General features: G+C 46.5%; 1 protein-coding gene across 1 annotated transcript in view; it reads right to left on the bottom strand.

Moving 5' to 3' along the window:
* The window catches only part of LOC111841883 (zinc finger DHHC-type palmitoyltransferase 14), a 38817-nt gene extending 18501 nt beyond the window's left edge, over positions 1–20316 (bottom strand). Inside the window, exons 1-2 of the mRNA XM_072698763.1 lie at positions 19473–20316; positions 18799–19087 (exon numbers count right to left, since the gene is read on the bottom strand). Coding sequence (XP_072554864.1) covers positions 18799–19037 — 239 coding nt within the window. The 5' untranslated portion in view covers positions 19038–19087; positions 19473–20316. The remainder of the gene's footprint in view (positions 1–18798; positions 19088–19472) is intronic.
* Positions 20317–21689: the final 1373 nt, after the last annotated feature.

Genomic DNA, 21689 nt, shown 5'->3' with positions numbered 1-21689 from the left:
AAAAATTAGCAAGGACTGTGCGTGAGGTTCGCAAAACTCTGAAGCAACGCTACATTCCATTAGAACTCGGAAGTAAAAAATTCCGAGTTTCTACATGGAAATTTCGACAAACAACCCCGAAGTCAGAATCCTGACTCAGTCGGCGGAACCTCTGCAACCCCAACCTCAAATTTCAAGATGGCAGCAGAAGTGAAAGGTGTGGTTATATTCTGTTTATTAGCACTTATGTTTTATTTGTCATTAAATTGGCCGTAGACACAGTAGCGTCCAACTGCTATCTGCGGACATACCGCTACCTTGTTTGTATGCGCGAAATACCGCTTAACGCATCATCAACGGATATCGCTAACAATGGCTAAAATTAACCGGGCTAGAAGTGGGGCCTGTTTCAGTAAGCAGGATCTCTCGCTTAGCCAGATAATTTGTCAGATTTAAGGTAGTCTGGGCTAAATGCAATTGAATGAAGGCCATTTAACCTGAGGCACCTTAAACCCGACAAGAAGTCCTGCTTTTTGAAACAGGTTTCTGGTATTGCTAAATGGCTTTCTGACTCGCTGTACTGGAACGCGGTTCACTCGGGTGTGACGTCATTCCCAGTTCGGACTTCCGACCTCCGATGGTAAATGGAACGCAGCATTAGCCTCAAGAATCCTGCCTGAGCCAGTAGCACAGTCTCCCGGTTCACCCACCCAACAGCAATATGACAGGCGATGAAAGCACCAAGGGGGAGGGATAATTCCATGTTCCAGCTGGGTTGTGGTGATCACTGCAGTCGTATTATTCATGACAGACAGCGACATTTACTGCTGCTCAAACAACACGTTTACGTGCCCCCCCCCCCCCCCCAATGTTTGAGGTCCCCTGTTGGCCACAAATAGTTATTGTGGAGCAAGCTTAAGTATCTTTTTGAGTGAGGTCCCAGACACGTGCGAAAAATTGTGGAGCTGGGGGAGCGGTTTTTTTGCAAGAGACCAGCGGATGTCACCACACCACTCAGGCCAAACGCAGTCCCAGAATCCCACCAGGCCGACGCGTACAAGCAGCGGGTAGACAGACGCGTGGCCTGGCAGCGGCACCGTGAAGGGCAGAAAAGTGTGGCTTTTGTAACAGGGTGTTTAGGCGGTCATGTGGGTCCCCGGGGACGGCGCGGTGCCAAACAGGCCACAGGGACGAAACCCAAACTGGCGACTCCAGCACCCCCTGCGGAGCCGGCGTTTCGCTACGTCACCTCATGGAAAAGCCCCCGGTCTCCACCAAGAGAGTCAGCTGTGTTTTGGAGAAATGGCAATAATCCAAGGGTCCGAAAACAGAAAGAGGGACTATCCTTGGTAGTGAAGAAAAAAAAAAAACACACACAAATGGGACTGGGAGTCAAAATGTACCTTTTGTATTTTGTACGCACATGTATTTAAATTCTTCACGGCAAAATATAAATCTTGGCTTTCCGGAGTCGACAAATTACGGGCACCTATAGGGAGAGCTTCTGGTCAACTGCTGACTGGTTACGGTACAGAGAACATGAATGAGACCGCTGAGGGTCCTGACCAGGACAGAGATTGTGTCACTTGGCAACAGAAACTGGCCAGAGCTGGAACTTGCAGAAATGGAGGGTGGAAAAGTAAGGGGGAAATGAGGGGTGGCTGACAGAAAGCAGGCATTTTACCCATAACACCTTGGAAGATCAGAGGAACACCACGAGAGCTGGATGACTAGACCAGATTCATGCCGTAACCTACACACAAATCACAGGCTTTAATACACACGTCCCCCCGCTCCCCCCCCAATCCTGCCAAGGGGCTTTCCTGGCCGATTACAGCATGAGCTGGATAGCTTCACACCCACTCTCCCCCCACCGAACCCTCACACATGCAGTACGGGGGGGAAACAGCCGACGTGGAGGCAGGGTAGTTACATGCCAGAAGGGAAGATTACCAGGTCCTAGACGCGTTTACCGTGTACTATTTAGCTGAAATGATACGAATTCACAGTTAATAAGCCGTGCAAGTGCTAACGTCAATGCCAGACTGGGAATAATAAAAACAGAGATCCACAGACAAAAGATTATGCTCAGAATGTCATCAAGCCGCAGCTCACTTGCATCTGTGCCAGAGAATGGTGACAGTTAGAAGGGTGAAGGAGTTCAGTTCTCAAGCCGTCCTTCACTGGGACTCGGCAAGCCTCATTTAGAGGGCCCTGTCCTGGACGTATATTCAAGCTAAACAGGGCCAGAATACATGGCTACGGCGGCCATGATGAGCCCGGAGGTGCATCGTTCACTGTGTTCCACACTGTAGTCCTTGTTCGTGCTTTAAAACAAGAGCAAAAACTAGCAATCTCAGTTTATTAATAGTTTATTGCTCTTGTGGATTCAATTTAATCCGCTTGTTATGTCAGGCACCTGGATATCTCGAGGCTGTGAAACGTCCCCTGCTTTCATTACAAACAACAAATCTTAGACGCACACAGATGTGTTCAGTACACATCTTAAAAGAGGAACTGAAATATTAAAATCGAGAGAGGTCTTCCTGCAGCTGACTCTGAGAAGGGTCGAGATGCATATTTAAAAGCTGCCAGAAAAAGGCAGTTTTGTTCGACACAACAAGACAAAAGGATGAGAGAACAGAAAAAGCAGCAGCTCACTATGATACTAAAATTCGCCAGCAATGTTCCAGGGCCACCGTAGGCACTTCCTCGGCAAAACGGAAGGGGAAATTCAGTCGGGGATGAAAACGTCTTATCTTCACAAATTCTTTTACGAAACTGCACTCCAGTTTAACTTGATGTACAACCCGAGACGTTAAACCTTGTGACTTTTAGCTGCGGACAAGGAAGAACAAGACTAACCAGTAGCAGGGTGCGAGTCGGTTAATACAGACTGCTAACTGCACACGGTTACTCAAACGGGGACAGAGCGGTGCAAGGAACAAGGACTAAGGGATGTTAAAGGGCATCTCCACCTCCACCAAATTACCCTGTCATTACTCTAATGTGAGGGACGTTCATTTCGATGACAACACATACTTACATAATCACCGACACCACAGTTACCCATGCAAGCTGGCCAAAGAAAACGGAACTATTTGGATGGGTTTTCGATGACCGAACTCGAACAGCATGGCGGTGTGTATCGCAGCACCGCCGTTAAAACCCGTGTTTTCAAAATGCTCTTTGCACAGCACCAGTGATGACAGGTACCAGTGTCGGTCTGATGTCTGACAAATCCCACAGACTCACGCAGCAAACAGAGCTATTAACATGACAATAACGTAATCGGACACTGTTTCGGTCAAAGCTTTTTTTAAAACCAGTAGAAATGATTGGGTGCATTTTTAATGACATCCTCTGGAAAGTGCGCACTCATCACACTTAAAGGGGAAAGCCTGAGTCCATGCTTATATTATTCAGTAGTCAGTTCAGTAGGATGACATTAACCCCCCCCCCCCCACAAGTTAAAACACCGGCCTTCCCACACAGTACCTTTACACAAGCAGCTGAACAAAATAAGTCCAAAGATTATAAAACTACTGATTTGGGGTGGTGGGCAATTGATTATAGACTAAAAAATTATCAATATTGACCACCCCTGCCCCAAGGTTAGTGGACATATAGTACAAACCTAAACCGGGGCTCATTTGAATGCATGAACGGAGTCAGCCACTCATGCCCACCACCACTGATTGGCTTGGCAGAGGGAAAAAGGGGGCTAACAGTGCAATTACGGTTCTTCGGGGATCCAAATCAGCCGGCACCGAGGGCGCGGCACCCTCGGCACAACTGCTGTGCCAGCCTGCCAACCAAATACCAAAGGATCACAGGCTGATGGGAAAGAGCCGCGATGAGCACAGCTACGCTGCCCGGCTGACGGTATCGTTAATAAATGACACCATGTGCTAAAGTTAAAAACTATTTTAAACCACTGAGAACTGCTAAGAAACATAAAAAAAAATAAAATTTTTACATTTTTATTCACGGCTGGATGAACTACGAATATGCAAATGACAGCCCTGTCTGGGCAGGTACACCTTTGGTACAGGTCCACCACCGCGGGGGGGGGCAAACTAATTTTAGCTACATGAGAGCAGGATTCAGGCCCGAGCCAGTTTACAGGCGGCTTTGTGAAGCAACCCCGTAATTATATCCCTCATCTGCTTACAGTCCAATTTTCCGAGACCTGGGAGTGCCGTGACACACGAAGATGCCCCCACAGGTTAAATTTACACCCATAATTAAAAACAAGTCCCATATCAGGGACAGTGAGTTTGATATGGGTCCTAGCTTTGGGAAAGACGAAAAGGTAAGGCAATGAAATCTGGACAGGATAAAAGTGTGCAAAAACAAATGCTTTAATGTTTACAGCTGAGAAGATGAAGGACTTTAAAATTCGGCAAGTGGCCACTGAACACACAAACATCAAGCAGCTATTGAGGTTGCAGCCTTACGCTGGCAGGGTCCTCAAGTTCATTAGCCATTGTCACTCCACCACAAACCGGTGTTTGCTGCAGAAACCGCTGCAAGTTACTGAAGGTCTGTGAATTAGCAGTTGCCCCCTTCTTGTTTCTCCAGACCCTACAGAAACATACACAACTTGCGTGACAAACCTCTATACTGGTGAGTGATGGTGTAAACGACACAATACTGCTCACTGGGTCTGCAGCCACCCTCGTGGGTCATTTAGCCTTCGCGTACACTTGGAAAGCACATTGCTTTTTCGGGTATACGTCTCGATAGGTCGCGGTTTTGGGCACTTCCGTAACCAAGTATATGCTTTTCAAAAGGCTGCAATTTAAGGAATTCCTGACGAGCGGGTTCTTCAACGCAAATGTGAAGGCACGCATCTTTTACAGGGAGTGACGCAAGCGAGCGCTCAAAAAATTAAACTGGGATGTTATTCAAAGGCACTCATTGCTATAGCAACGCAAGCTTCCACCAGCACACATGGAGCTTCTAGAAGACAAGTGGTTGCTGGGGAAACCATCACACACCAAAAAAAAGGAAAAAACAAGGACTCCGCTGTGAAGAAGCTGGTCAATGCTTCACCTCATCTCTCCGTTCGTGCCTCATGCTATCTGTCCATCAGCCTATGATGTCATCCAAACGGCAATACCAAAATAGGTAGTTACAGCACGGGGTGACATTCTCCATTTGTTTGGCCTAGGGAAATGGCAGTCTCCACCCCCCAAAAAATTGTGTTCCTTTCATTCGTCACATGGTCGATTCAGGAGACTCTCTGATCAATTCGCTACTATAGCTTACCAAAGGCTAACACAGCATACCCCACAGAGAGTGAAAATTGAATCCTGGCCATGCGTGCCACCACAGCTGGGCTCAATCACTCTACGATATCACATCAGCATCATCCTGGATGTCAAAAATCCACATGAAGTACACCATCTTCCTAGGAAGATCACTGTCCAGTCCTCTGGAGCACATGTTCTGGGAAAAGCATGATGTGAAAATAAACCCAACTGATTGGCAAACAAATGTTAAAAACAAGAACTAAACAAGCCTTTTAAATCAGATTTTTTTGGGAGGTCGACCCAGCTGATTTGGGGGTAGGTTTGCAGAATCTGGATCACAAGGCTTTTGTGACCTACTTAAGTTGAGTCTCATCACAGATAATGAGCAAGTACAAAACGCTTTGGCTCACCGGTGTAAACAGGGTGTTTTACTAACAATCACAGACTTGATGCGTGTCGTCCACGTCGAAGTTTGGGTTCAACAGTGCAAGCTTTTTTCCAGTGAAAGAAAATTGGAAAGTGTATCTTGTATGAAGCATACAAAACTCAGGCATTATTACCAGCCTGCTCCCAGTAAACCATTAAATCTACACTTTCCATGCCCACCTCTCCTTTAATAGGTATTAAAAATGACTATCTGCTACATGTCCCTGGAGGACTGAAAACACCACATACAACATTTTCCTAAATTAAAGCCTTCAAACTGCTTTGCACACAATTTTTGCACTCTTCCAAAAAAGAAAAAATGTCCCCTCAAGGTTCACTTTTAAAATTCAGCCAGGAAAATCCATGCAGACTAAAGATTTTCATCATTCTTTAAGTCTAAGCTACAGGTAATTCCAGAGTGTAAAATCCCAAGATGACCCAACGTACTTAACCGCTTACTCACTCCACGATGCACTCTTTACGTGCACATTTCCGCAACCTCAAATGACTCTGCAAGCACCTGCAAGGATGTACGTCTGTCCAGGAACTGTCGAATTATCTACAATTGCGTCCCAAAGAAAGGGCCTGACTGATGGCCTCTCCAGAAGATTAGAAGGTGAAAGTCAGCCAAACATAATTCTCATGGGGTAACAGAAGAAACTGCTTCCTGAAATTTAGGTTAGAATGCTACGCCTACTGACCCAAGAGGCAGCAGGTTCTGCACGGGTGAATGAAGGTATGGTGCACAGAGGTATTTGCTGCCACCTGACACATTCACCTGGCCCATCTGCACATTTGCTTGAGTTATCCCTGATGTGGCTGGAGATCCTAGGAACGTGAAGCTGATACAGGGAGAGCAGGAGCGAGGCGCTCTAAAGCAGCGTTTCCCATCCCAGCTCTCGGGGAACCACAAACGGTCCATGTTTTTGCTACTTCCCAGCTTCTAGCTCCCAAAGACTGGACTGGGAATCACTGCTCTAGAGGACATTAGATTTTTGGGGCCCCTCATTCACCCAACAGCCTAATAGCTTGGATATTTTTATAGTCTACAGTTCTGGTTAATATTAATATTGCACTAAATGGTACAACAACTGATGCCTTTCCACACACATCAACAGTATGCTTAAATTGTCATGCTACATTCTAGCAGTGGACTGTACGCATTCAAATTAAAAAGTGAACAATCATTTCATTTCCCTTCCATCTGGATGCATTGGGCACAAAATGATGCGTCTGGAACAGAACTGTGATTCTCACCAGGGAACACAGGGGGAAAAAAATCCCTCTTATGTTGCCTTCAGAAGCTGAAAAAGAACCAGACTGCATATATCTACATGTGAGACAGAGGTAGGAAAGGGCTTATCCCTCAGGAAGTCCGTTGGGATGCAAAGCGTAGCTCGATTAAGGAATGGGGAGAACAATATCTTCAAAAATTACCCTTCCAACACACAATGTTTTGTTTATCTTTGAAGGCCTTTCATAGCTTATGATCATGCACTTGATCTTTCAACTTCGGCAAGCTGATGAGAATCTGCACTATGGCGAAACCAAGCTGGTGATGAAGGGGGCCCCTATGAAGACCAGGCTGCATAGTGTTTCCCTTGGGACATAGTGCCCGGGGGGGGGGGGGGAGGATTCAGACAGTTGCACGTTTTTGTACATTATTGTTTAGTGATGGCATGTTTCCTCTCTTTCTATGAAGGTACACAATTATATAAATTTAAATTTATATAGGCTTAGTGTTTTGTCAGTGACAGTTGATGCTGATAAAGTTTTTTAGAGGTTGCTAAATTATGTCCTCAACAGTTTGCCCATCTCCAGAGCTTCACTCAAAGTAAACTAGTAACAAAGTTACAACCTTAGTGCTGTTTTTGTGGGAAGTGAGTAACGGGTGTTGTGAATTCTTACCTAATATGTGGGGAGAAGTACCCCCCCCCCCCACCCTCACCTTGCCCTTCTTGAACACGGGATTCTGTTATGGTTTCTCATTCACACAGAAGCTGAGACAGTTACCACTAGCCTTACTGGGTCGCCAGGGGATAGATTAACGGGTATCCACTCTCACATGACACCGTAACAGTAAAATAGTTATAAATTAGCAGAATTCAGCGAGTGTGTATGAGGTATGAGAGAGGAGAGCGTACCTAACTGAAGACCTGCTCTGTTTACCTACCTCATTGGTTTTTCTGTTCCTTAGAAAATACCCAAGTAATTTTATTAGAGATTTATAAGAGCGTCTATTAAACCAAGAATTCCGTGACGCATGTATGGCGGGGGGGGGGGACGGTGAGAACTGGGCTTGCAAAATGAGTTATAAAGGCGCTGGATTAAATGATTGGTCGATAGATTTTTACATGGTGGGTAAAACCACCGAGAAAAGTTACCAACGGAAACACTGCGGCGACGAATAGCAACCTGCAGGACCAAACACAACTCAGCGGGTACTATGCATGGGATGGAGGCCCTCAAATGCGGTCACCCGGTACCAAGCAACAAGAGGACCACGCACCACACCGCATGTCACTAGTGAGGCACCATCAGACAGCCGATGTTTGACAGGAAGAGGGCTAAACAGGGCGGAAGGTCACGACCACAGCAGGCAGCAGCGGTATGACAAGCTGAGTCATCGCATCAGCATTCCCATGCAGTGCACTTCAGGTAAACGCTTATCAGGAATCAGAAGGTACCACTGCACACCAGGAGTACATCTCAAATGTTTACTGGATGGCATTTCACCAGAAACCATTCTAGCCTCAAGCAGAGTGAAACACCATTAGAGAGAGTTCAACATGGGGGGCAGCCTCTCCCCCTCCCCCCTTTCCATCCTCCAAGCCTAAGGACTTGAAACTGGCTTCATGCTACTTTTCAAAGACCCACACGCACCATAATGTCCAGGTGTGCAAGCAAGAGTCGTCGAAACATCACATGGGTTGCATTGCGTGTGATTAGCTCAACCAATCTCGTCAATTACAGGAACAGCATGAAGAATTGATGAGTCGCTCAGGTATTTAAAAACAACGGTGTTGCCTGCTTCCCTCCCTTCCCCCCAGAGCTATCAAATTAAAAAGACTCCAGCAAGACGACAACGGCATCAAAACCAAACGGCAAGGAGCTGGATCCATCCCAGGTGCCAAGACATCTTGGTAGATAGGGCTGCTCTTTCAGCTGGTTGTAAGTTTGAAGGAGACCATTCAACTGGATGTGCAAACAGGGCTTGCAGCGCTTCCCCAGAGTAAAGCTATGGCCTCCCACATGCTCGAGACATGCCAGTCAACTTAACCGTAGCGAGGAAAGTGGCTGCCAGTGGTGGTTTCATACTCAAACTCTGTGACAGCCCACCTGTTCCCGTCCCTGACGGTCACCGTATGCAACCCCAGACAGACTCGGGACAAACTGAGGGCCCCCAAACCATAAGCAGGCCCATCTCATCAGCATTTCTGGTGGACTGTGCCGACAGGATAAGACCAAGATATGGGCGGCAGGATGACACAATCAGCTGCAATTAGCTCTGACAGGATGCAGGGCTGAGAATATCTTGATGTATTTTATAAACAATAGAATGCCTATATTGTCATTGTTCCAAGTATAATGAAATTCAATCTTTGCATTTCCCATCCCCTACGAAACACACACACACACACACACACATCTTTGTGGGGACCTTCCATTCATTTCTATGGGTAAAACCCTTATCCCAACAATGACACCCATAACCCCCACCCAGCCCTAACCTTAACCATAAGTAACCAAGCAAAGCACAAAACTTTTGGCATTTTTTAGGTTTTTGAAACCTAAACCTGAAGCGTTTACCAGGGTGCAGGGCTTTTCTCAAGGGCCCAACAGTGGTACATTTACTAGACTGGTCACTGGACTCAAACTAACAACCTTCCTAGATACCAGCAAACCCCTAAACCACAGGAAAGATAGAGGACTTCTAGCCTCACCTAAAGGGCACAAAAACATGTGACACACTTTCTCTACCATAGTACCTACTGTCTAAATCGCTGAGACGCACGACAATATGCATCCGGTATTTCCAAACAGTCAGCAGACTGCGAGCAGCAACATTCAATGCAGGGATGAGATTCATTCATACTTCCCGCTCTTCCTTACAGCATCAGATAAGCATCATTACAAACATAATGGCTAGAAATCGACAACTTGGTAAATAAGACAACTGAACTCCAAAAGAATGAAAAATAAAACGAGGAATGCTTGCACCATGAAATAAACGACAGAAGAGCACATCGGCCGTTTCGGTGCTGGGAGACTGCAGAAGATGTTCATTAACAACACAGATCTAGTGGGGGATGCGTCTCTCTGCAGGAGAAGTGCTGTTGCAGTCAGGTGCGGCCGTCTCCGTAGTATCCCGTTCCTGCCGGATGCACGGCACCCGTGTTTATTTAATAAACTTGGTGACAGGCAAAGCATGACGAACAGTCACAAGGAAATGACCCGTCACTGTTGCGACAAAGATGAGCCAAGTTCCTCTTACCATGGGGCGGGGTGGGATGGGTTGGGAGCAGGAGCCTCAAGGAGCACGAATTACCCTCCAAGGGAAGGGGGGGGGACACAGAGACCTTGGGATCCCCTCCGTCGGAGACGTTCCACAAATGGACACTATAAACCGTCAGCTGTGGTAGAGATCAGAAGCAATTAAAGTCCAAACAGGAAGGGGAGCAGCCAGCTACAGCCAATGAAATGTCTGCTTTTGGAATCGCAAAAATAAGATTATGAAACAGGCAGGAGGAGAGGGGTATTCCCCCCTCCCAGTTTCCTGTTTAACGGAATATAACTGCAAGAGGTGGCCTTTGCACATCACCCCTTGGTGGCATTTACACATCACCCCGTGGTGGCCTTTGCACATCACCCCTCAGAGCACTTCCCAGCACCACAGGGCTTCTTATAGGCTCCTGTTCTACATTAAGTGGAACAATAAAACAGGTCACCCTTTCCTCCCTGTGCTCCCTACCTCACCCTCACCCCAGAACCTCGTAGTAAGCCCTGGTCCACGTGCCACCGGAACCATCCCGATCACCGCAGACAAGTAGCAAGGCTCAGCGGCTTCCTCAGACCTGCCGTTCCCTGTGACACAGTGGGGGGGCGGTTTACCCTACAAGAAACAATTCTACTGGCTGCATGGGGACCCCACCCCCAAACCCATGCAGTAAACAGACACAAACACAAGTTAAAGTTGAGCCCCCCCACCAAAGATGTTGTCATCCACTGAGCTGTTAGGCTAATGATTGCGCAAAGTCACCACAGATTTATGGTGGGGTGGAACGGTGCCATCAGTTGTCATCTAGACCCGCAGTGAGCCCAGAGTACTGAACTCCACTGTGGGGCCTTCTTCTGACCGACAGGACCAAGACTGCTCCTCACTCGCTGCATGACTCTCTAACGTGAACATTCAACGACACAGACTGTTCACATGGGACGGGACCAGCATTCCTAGCATCATGCCAGGTAACTACACATCAACCAACCACAGCCCAAAGGCAGGTATAAGAAAGGCAATGACCATGTCACGAGCAGGGTGGGGAGCATGAAGGTTACAGTTAATCCAGAACTCTGCACCTGGCATGACAAGCACCCAACGTGGAATGCAAAATATTTCCTCGAGCAGAACAAAAAAAAAAAATAATGACAAAAGGATCCTTACGGCTAGTACAGCCAATACCGGAGATTAGTAAATCACCCAGTGCCGGCCTCCTGCCTCCGGAGGGGCACCGCCTGTCAGCCGCATGTGTCAGTCTGAAGCCATCAGCAGAAAGGGCACTCGATGCGCGGCAACTCCGCAACCCGGAGGTGGTCGCAATTACTGCAGGCCTTTCATGCACAGCAGGGAGGCAGATAAAGCAGACAGCATATAATCCAGGGTTTAATTTCCAATAATTCCATATGACGCCCTTTTTGCGTCAAAACATTTTAGGGCACACCTCCCCTCCCCAAGGGGAAAGCAGAAATAGCCCAACACGCCAACACCAGACACAGAGAAGGCGAGAGGTCATGGATGAATGGCCCGGCCATTGTGGCGATGGTCCAGAGAGAGATCTGGCGGCAATTCATCTGAAAATACATTTATTTTCTCATGACTATTGCAAGATGGTGATCAGATTACAAAATCTGAAATACTGCACGATGGAAAAATGAAGGTCCCAGTAAAGTTCTGGAAGCCGTCCTCCACGTACAGGCGTCCTCCTTCAAGCGCGACAGCTAGGGAGGGCAGTGCTGGCATCTCCCGTACCGCGCTTGGATGTGAAAAGGCGGGTGATTCTTGCAAAGTACATCCGTCCGCCATGAGCACTGGATCTTTGGCAAGCCCCTCACGCTAATGACTCGATCGATGCTAAAAGCTTCTCAGTTCGATTAAAATAAAAGGTGTTTTCGACCTTCTCCTCATGGAGGCCGAACCGCCCCGCAGCCTCATCATCCAGTGGATTCAGCTCTTGATCGAGCCAAAAAGGACACAGGCTTCGAAAAGCTTGCAGGTGACAAGAATCCTGCAATTTCTTCAGAAACAAAGACAAGGGCCCCAGGCAGATTAAGGTCATATTAACTCTGATCTCTGATTATACTCTGATATGATCAACTCTGGCCAGTTTACACATCTCAAAGAAACTGAACATACATCAGTCCCATATATACATGAAATCATAAGGCTAATTACCGTTCATATTCTAAAATGAACATATTCCATCTTCCAAGCACTTACCCAATACAGAGTCACACGCAGCCTAAGCCGCAAGGCAGGGGAGCTGTACGGACGAGATGCCTGTCCATCGCAGGGTGGGCAAGAATAACTGAATGGATGCTCTCCCCACACGGGCCAACACATCCAAGGAGGTGTGGACAACCACAACTACCTGCTGAACGCGGCTGTTGTGGGACCTAAACACACTGAGCAGACAGCAGACATCTCATATCGTCATATGAAGGGGCAGATCGAAGACGCTGAAGTGCGGGAAAGGAACAGCCTCAAAATCTCAAAATCAGCCTGGATCAGTGTTACAATGTCACATCTGCTGCATTAAGGGTGAAATAGACTATTAAGAACACTAATTACTAGAACTTAATAAGTCTGTTTGGGTACAAGTAGTAATTTGTACTCTGTGCTACCTGTAACCACTGCGAAAATTCTGCATGTGGGAAAGTACCAGAGAAAGAGACAGACAGACAGGACACACACACACACACCAGTTCTACCCAATACTCCCACAGTAGAGCCGCCAAGCTGGTTGCTGTAACAGAGACGCAGGTGGTCGCTGGAGGGCTCCCACCCTGTGCTGCGGCAGGTGGACACATATACAGTAATGGGGATGATTGAAAGGCATAGAAAAATCTACCAATTAATTTGATGGTTCATTGAGTAATCGTTCATAATGTCATCCTATACATTTGCAATTGGTGCAAACTCCATCGAACATAGTATCAGTTTAGGCACTGCACTTAAGCTGCATGTTTTTGGCCAGTGGAAGGGAACTGGAGGATGCGGCAAAAGGGAACACACACACACACACACACACACACACACACACACACACACACACTAAACGATGTGCAATTTTAATAGACATTCATGCACATGCGATTGTCATACCACAAGGACCATGACAGTCTGCTGGGTTCAAAGCATCAAAAGCTGCGATAAAATATTTTTTTCCTCAGTCAGAGGAAACAAAACTTAGCCAGCTTTGCAATTTTAATGATGATTCCATTTCCATTATCTAGCATATCCTTTAAAAAAAAATTCAGTCTAAAGTTTACCGCTGCTGTACTTGCATAAGCACTGCATGCGCTCTGCAAGACATTATCATTCTTGTCCTTGCTGTTGGACTCATTAATAGATCTTGTGGCGAGTTTGGGATAAATTTAACAATAAATGTAGAGGTGAAATGCGAACGAGGACTGGTCACAAAAGGACATTCATTTTCCACTGCATGGAAACATTTTGCATTCCATAAAGAAGATATCAAGCACAAGTTTCACCGATACTGCTTTTTGTTTGCTGGCAAAACTCACGGCAGCACAGCTTGACATACTGTTAGTAGATACGTTATATTTGACTTTACAGTTAATTTTCAACTCCTAAATACCGCAAATACAATGTGAACTTCTCCCAGTATCATCCAGCCCTAACACATAATACATTCAATTCTAATTGGTTATATGTATTGTACTATGTAAAATCATGCGGCTAAGCAGTGGGGCTAAACTTAATTTAAGCGGCAATGGTTCTGACATACAGGAATCGTAGATAGTACATTAAACGAAATGATTTAAGTCAAAGAGATGGCAAAGTCAGGCTAGGCTACACAGAAAGGCTAGATGGGACATTTCTGTGTCTAACCTCCCATTACTGGGCGAGTCCGTCAAACCAGGATGTCTTCCTTTAAGATATATTTGCATTGCAGTCGCACCGTGATGATATTTAAGTTTTGCTTTGCAATACTGGCAGATGACTACGTTTTCATTCACTTTTACCATGAAATGCTTCTACACAAATGATGCTTTCGCTCTTTATCTGGATCCTCGTCATCTATGCGTCATCTTCCTTCCATCATATTGGGGAGTAATTCGAGAAGAAAAATTTTAAAATCAATGCTTTTTAATAATAGAGTTCAGAGTAATCGTGAAGTGAGTGTATCTGTAAACAGACAGTCATTTTTATAAAGAAAAATAAAGAAACCAGATTTATAGCAGGATTCACTCGATTCCCAAACCGCCATCTTAATCAGGATGAGGGTGCCCAACAGTGGGGGGGAGTGGGTTGTAGGAGAAAACCCTCAAATTGGCTATTAAAGACAGTTGACTGAAAGCTACTTGATGTGGCATGTGGAGGATTAACAGAGAGACGATATGTAGGGCTGATTTGGGATGGCAGTCTCGGCAACACTGGTACAAACCAGGCGGAAAGAACAGAAACGTGCCAGTAAATGGTTTATCAGATACTTTACCAACCCTTAATTCCACCCAGTGTCCTCGGGACCGAGTCAACACCTCAGTGAGGCTCTCAGAAGGCCAGGGTCTTCGTACGCAAAACCGCTACCAGGCACAATAAAAGGTTACATCAGCCAGCAACATGCTCATATAAATTCCGAAGGCCCTTATAAACACACACATCAACGACCTGCCGCGATAAGCCAGGTAACCATTTGAGAAACGGATAAAACTTTACAATGACAAATGGTTCTCATTACAACGGATTAAACTTTATGCTAGAGGAAACGCAGAAGGGCCTTATGCAACAGAGACATAAATATTCTGTACAAAATCGTTAGCTGTCACATCACTGACAGCGAAAGAAAGGGAAGAATGTCTTTGGTCCCTTCCAGCACACGCCATGATGGCATACAGGTTCCGACAGATTCTTCACCATCTCTGTCACGCTCCTTTCATCTTTGTCTCCAGTGGAAGGGACACTTAGCAAGCAGCGCAGGTACCAACATTATCCATTGTGAGGTGCTATTCACGGCAGCCACCTCCCTACAGAGGCAGCACCGCCATGCTGCTGTTCTGCTTGCCGCAAGTCAGCACGGACTCGTCACGGCGCAAGAGGGGCCAGGGGAAGCCTGGAGGGGAAGCAGAAGTGAGCCCCCCCCCCCCGCCCCTCCGACTCGGGAATGACGGCGAAGGCAGTGCTAAGACAGAGATACGCATCTCTGAGCAAGGCGAGAAGGAATCTCTTTGTGGTGGGAGTGGGTTACTTGGGTTCAAGATTAGTTTTCAGTAAACACTAAATGGAGAGACCTGCCAATACCCGCCATATACCCAGACTTAAACGCTCTATAAATACCTGCCAGAAACTCTTTAGGAAACATTAGGAAATTTCACTAAGACATTGTTTACTGCATTATTGCCTGGAAAAGCAACAAAAGGGAAATAATAAACTATGAGAATGGTATCAATACACAACAACCCAACCTAAGAGCACTCTCTATACATATAGCACAGGTGTGAGAGTGATATTCATTTCCAGTGTCAAAAAAGGCCAGTGCCTTAATTGTATTGCTGTGACTGGGAGGAGTTTCTTACTGCGAAGGATGACATCACATTAATCAAATCACATGAAAGTTGCACGGATCTGCACTGAATTTAACACAGACGTCCCTGTTTTCTTAAGTGCCCCATTCCACACTGAGGAACTGGCAAAGGATGAGCTGGTCCACACCATCTGTACTGGGCTATTGCTTTAAGTTCAGGATAGTGGGTTTTGGGTAGAATCCATTCTTCAGATGCATTGGAGGAAGATATTAAAAACACACCAACAGCCCAACAAAACAGAAGAGCAAAGGAGCTCGAGTGCACACACACAAGTCAAGAGTCTGCCTGGGCGTCCGCTTCCCTTAAATCCATGAGCTGGTCTAGAACTTGAAACCAGTTTGAAAATACAGAACTGCAAGAAAGTCTGAAAATGTGCAGAGTGAATGTGCAAGTGGGCAGTCGGCAGGAACCAACCACACCGGACGAGACCTATTAGCATGTGGGGGGGGGGCACCTGGGGGCAGACAGCACGGCTTCCAGAGGATCACGAGGTAGCTGTGGTTGAGTTGGCAAACAGTGCAGCTGCTATGGCCTGGGTACGTGCCTACCCCCCCCCCCCCCCCCCCCCCATGTTACCCATACCAAGAGTCAACGCATGGAGTCTGCAAAGTTCAGCGTGGCGCGAGGACAGTGAGCTTAATGCTGTCGGTCAACACGCCAAATGACAGCATGGTCGGTTTACTCTGGCACAAGTCACAGACGGGCTGGGAGCAGAGACCATAATTACAGAATGACACAATACATCACTGGAAGGGAAGGTGACCAACAGTCAACACTGACCGAGCGCTGCGCCCAGTGCTGACGGAAGTTTGCAATTTGCCGCCGCTGTTAATGGATAAAGATAATTAAAATGATCAGTTACACTGTGCAAATGTCAGACTTCAGCGGCGCAATTCAGGAGGCGGCGGTGTTTGCAAACGTGACTTTTCACATTTTCACGAGAGTAATTACAGGGCCCTGTCAGTCGGGGGGTTTTGGGTCATTTCCGCTAACAAAGGCTTCGGGTTGAAAGAGTTCGGGCCGAATTATGCGAGGCGCTCCTGCTGAGGGGGACGGATAACAATGGGCTGCATTTCATCAGCGGATCTCATTAAACTACGTGCGAGTGGGTATTCAACCAGACGCCTTGACAAGGCAAGAACGCAACCGACCCACTAAGCGGACTCGGGGTCTAGACCACCATTGGGGGGAAGGCGTATGGAGGCATCTGGCAGGATAAAGGGATAATTTCACAGCATGGTGAACAGGAGAATAGAGGGAGAAAAAAAAAAAACAGAAGACAAAGAGGCTAACGGCTCAGAAGGTCTCTATCCTGTCAGCATCTAAGGGCTAAATACTATAACTTATGTGCAGCAAGGCGGGAAATAGATGATCACAGACACCCAAATACAGCAACATAACCCGCTAAGCATAAGAGCACAGAAACGGGATCCGAATTCACTTCCTTTGTCAGGTAAATTTCAGACAGAGGCCGTGCCTAGGAATCACAGGCGTGTTGGCAGACACCAGCTGGTTATGGAATCTGGACCTCTGTAGGAGCCCCTTAAAAACCACACGAAAGCCGCACAGATCTACACTGAGTTTAACACAGACATCCCTGTTTTCTTTAGTGCAGGGATGAGAGGCATCATTCCACACTGAGGAACTGGCAAAGGGATCAGCTGGTCTACACCATCTGTATTGGGGTGCCAAGTATCACTTTAAAATGTTTACCACTAATGGAGTAGTCTGCTTAAAGCCCAAAGCAGGGATGACTGTTTACGGGGGTCATCTTGTGCTTCAAAAGCACTGGAAGACATTAAGTGCTTCGTTTCACACACGATTCCAAAATACTTATACTTCTATATTATTCATAAGGACCCCAGTTTCACACAGGAGAAACACACATGTGTAAGTGAGGGGGCAGGCTCATGGTAAGGCCATGCAGAGTGTCTCATTCGCTCGGGGGGGCTTCAGAGAAAGACCGGGCTGCTAAAAAAGTACTGCAAACGTGGTCTTTTTCTGCAGCACTTTAAAGATAAGTAGGTCTCGTGTGCAGAGTGCCACAGGGCCAGTGACATACTGTACGAACGCAGAGTGTGAAGAGGCTGACTAACGGTGTCTACACAGCGTGTTCCGAGAACAGCCATCTGTAGGTTCTACAGTCAGAGCGAAATATCCAACGTGCTCCTTAAATAAAATCAACATAAACCGAAAAAAAGATATAACCAAACAGGGAAAAAAAAAAGTGGCGATGGTCAATAACACAAGATAAGTGACAAAATATTGAGTACTAGAAAATTCCTTCGTTTTTTTAAGCCTGGAGCGTCCAATCGATGTAGGTTTTGGCCTTATGGAAGTGCTTGCTTCAGGCTCTCGTTGCTAGCTGAAGCAGACAGAGCCCGGCTTACAGGCCCAAGGCCAAAGTCTGCATCACGCCGGGTTAAAATGATAATGAATGGAAAAAAGCTAGCAGGGGAAGAGGAGCTCGTCAATGTGAACCACATGGCGGGCTGCACTCAGCCTGGCCCTGGCAGGACGTGGCGGGCAGGATTTAGCAGCAGAGGAAGAGGGGGCAGTTGGCTTTTGGCCGCTTCCCAGTTACCGTGGCAGCCCACCTTTTCTCCCCTATATGCTCCAGCTTCACAGATAATCCCCCCCCCCCACAAAGGGAAAGGCGGAATCACCCTCTCCCAAGGAAATCATCTTCACTAAACAAACGCAGATGGTTGGATGTGTTGAGACAAACGAAAAGAGACACCCAGAGCAGATAAATGTAACAGGAGGCTGGAAACTACAGTTGCAAAAGTATCAAAAGGTGGTTTATACACGTCTTTGGAAGTCAGTGATTCCCTTCATCTGGATGGTCACCTTACTGGTACACCTCACCTATGTGGTTGTCTTTATCCACTGTGAATGTTGATACATCGTTCCATTATGAAAAACTCAATGACGACTGCATCTAAAACACTTTTTAGTGGCTTAGCAGATTTCCAATGGACTTGTTGCTGGGGTTATGTTTACCTAACGTCAACAAACCAGCGAAATAACGTCATTCTCATAGAAACGCAAAAAAAAAATAGACACAAATACACATACATATTTGACTTACTCAAAAGCGAAGAAGAGCCCACTGGTGACCACAATGAGGACCAGGGTGAGGTAGAAGACACCGGTCTGCCTAGCCATCATAATCCTTCCATTGCAGTAAAATTTATTCCGGCCTGGGAAGACTTGCCACTTCCTCCTTGGGATCCTCTTCTTGTGGGGAGACTCCATTGGCGTCGAGCTGCGAGTGCTTATCTGACTGTACTCGCACTCTCTCATGGGATCGGACACCCCGAGATGCATGAATCAACAGTGGCACCCCAACAACGGTCAAAAGAAATCCGAAGAAGTCTCTGCGAGAGAACCAGAGCAGATGGGAATGATGAAGTCACTTTGTGTAATGTCCAAGCTCACCATAGTGTCCACTGCAATTCCAGTGAAACCGAATCTAGACAGTGTGATGGATTTCCTGCTTGTTGCAAGAAAGCCCCAGTATCTCAAGCTCACCCCTAATATAAAAAACAAGTCTATCCACGTACACATAGTCTATTGCCTGAAATACTCCCCATTACATAACAGGGAGTATTCTTTTCAAGACTTATTGACTGGTACTCAAGAGTCATCAATGTCTTGTGTTCAGAGCAGTATAAAGGATATCGGAAACGTCTTTAAAAGGATAATCGATCGATCAAAACAAACCCCTAGAGTGGTAGGGATCCTTGGTTAAATTACCCTTACCTGGTCTCTTCCCTTCGGAGAACCTGACGTCAAAATACAAATATCCGAGCAAAGCCTGTCGTCTACGCGGATCGGGCTGCCTATACTATTCGTTATCTCCAGTAAACACAAGCGGTCATAAGCAGGAGGACGGCTGCCTAAGACACGGTGGAGAAGTTGGTCTCCTGCCGACAGTTTCCTTTCTACTCTTCGCCGCCCCGCCAGTTCATCGTAAGCAGGCGGACATCCAGCTGAAGATCGCAGTAAGAGGCACAGCACAAAAGCCCTCCAAATTACCCCCTTCCTTTTCTTCTCACCCTCCACAAGAAAATAAAAAAAAAATAAAGAAGCGCGACTGGTTGTCGTCCTCTCTCTCGATTATTTGTCCGCCGATTATCCGGGTTTGTTGCGAGCGGCTATTAAAACTATGCGCGACATCTTCATCCCGCAAACACGCGAGGCGTCCGCATAGATGCGCCGGTGCCGCACGCGCTCGACAGCCGGGCCACCTTCGCCGACAGAAGCGTCGCTTAGTCGGGCAGCCGCATAAGCTCGGGACGCCCTCACATTCAAGATGATTTTTTTAATCCACAAACGACGTAGGAATCCCGAGTGATGAACACGGATGAGACGCGTCGGGTCAATATTCAAAAGCGTAAACGCGAAGAGTTCAGGTACACGGCGAGCGCCTTTATTTCTTTCGTGGCCGACGGCGTGGAAACTTGCAGCATCGACCGAACGAAATGCCGAAACAGAAACAGCCCTTATTTAATTGTTCCGGAGGACACACTCTGCCACCACCTTCACGACTTCACTGCTCATTGCAACTAATAAACAGTACGCTGAGCTGTCCGGAGAAGAGCGCGTACGGCCGCGCGTGGGACTTCGGGAAGTGTAGTGTTGCGGTCCCACGACACTGAAGGGCGACACAAAAAATATTCTTATAAAAACTACAAATTCCATCTCATGAACAGGCATATGAACACGAGTTGCTTAACAATGTGCACAGCCTTCCGGTTAGCTGGTGTCTCCGTAACCCAAGCCGTTCTAAACGAGACGTTTTTTTTGTTTTGTTCTGGGAATGCTGAAAATAACTTCATGGTGATGTCCTTTGGAATTCAGAGCTGGAATTCGTTCAAAAGATCACAAGTAATATAGTAATGTAGTAAAATCCGAACTTTAATTGAACTATATTTCGTGTGAGCAGCATAATCTGGAATTTCTTAAATTATATCACGATGTCTATTCCTGTTATATAAAGAGACATCAGCAGAATGCTTAAAAAATTATTGAAGAGACCTATATGCCGTTGTTATTCGGTTCGGGGCGTATTAAGTGGGGCGATTCGGCGTAATTTAAAAATAATTAAGTTCGGTTTACTGTCGGTCGAATTAAGATTGTGATAAGACAAATGTGATGACTCTTACTACTATACAGTGAGTGTCCTGTCATGATTCGGGAATTTCTAAATAAAAGAAATCTGGAGATATATTTGATTTAGCAAGTTGGAGCAGGATTTTATTTTCATAAAGATGCAGCATACAACGACACTTGATTTTTCGTTGAGCTGAATTTATTTAGTTCAATCGTGGGCGTTGTTTTAATAAGCCACAGTAAAGTATGTAATAAATGTGAATACATGTAGTATCGATAAAATCAAGAGCCGCAACGACTTACTGTATGAAAGTATAGCGTAATGTGGTTTTTACGAGATTTTTCACACCGGATTCTCTACGTAATGCCATTTCTGTATTCACATGTTGAAACGGCATGAAATGCGATGTATTGACAGGAAAATGACGCATATGTGGAAACCCCCTCCATTTCCCACGAAGATATTATTTTGCATTATTTCATTAACCATTGAATGGGTCGTAACACTTATACAGTTTGTAAAATTAAAGATAAATCAGCAGAAAGATAATCGCAAATGAAATGACAGCTTGCAGCCGGATGCCCGGTCACGTGACGCGGGCCCCCTGCCTTTTACGGGAGCGCCGTATTCGCCCGTTCGTGACGCAGACTGTCTCCCAGGTGATCCCCCGCGCTTCCTCCACGCGGTGGCTGCCCACCATACTCAACGGGCCTCCTCGTCTCCGTTCATCGCCGTTCAGTCAGGCATCGCTGCTCTGGTGACTCACAGAGCACTACCTCGGCACAGCTCCAGATAAATAAGAAAGGAGTCCGAAGCGTTGCTTGCAGTTTTACGTCACTAGTGACGGGTGACGATAAAAAAAA

This window comes from Paramormyrops kingsleyae, chromosome 14 (genome assembly GCF_048594095.1).
Source record: "Paramormyrops kingsleyae isolate MSU_618 chromosome 14, PKINGS_0.4, whole genome shotgun sequence".
NCBI classification, from domain to species: Eukaryota; Metazoa; Chordata; class Actinopteri; order Osteoglossiformes; family Mormyridae; genus Paramormyrops; species Paramormyrops kingsleyae.
The sequence above is the reverse complement of the archived record's forward strand: the minus strand, read 5'-3'. Positions and strand labels throughout refer to the sequence as shown.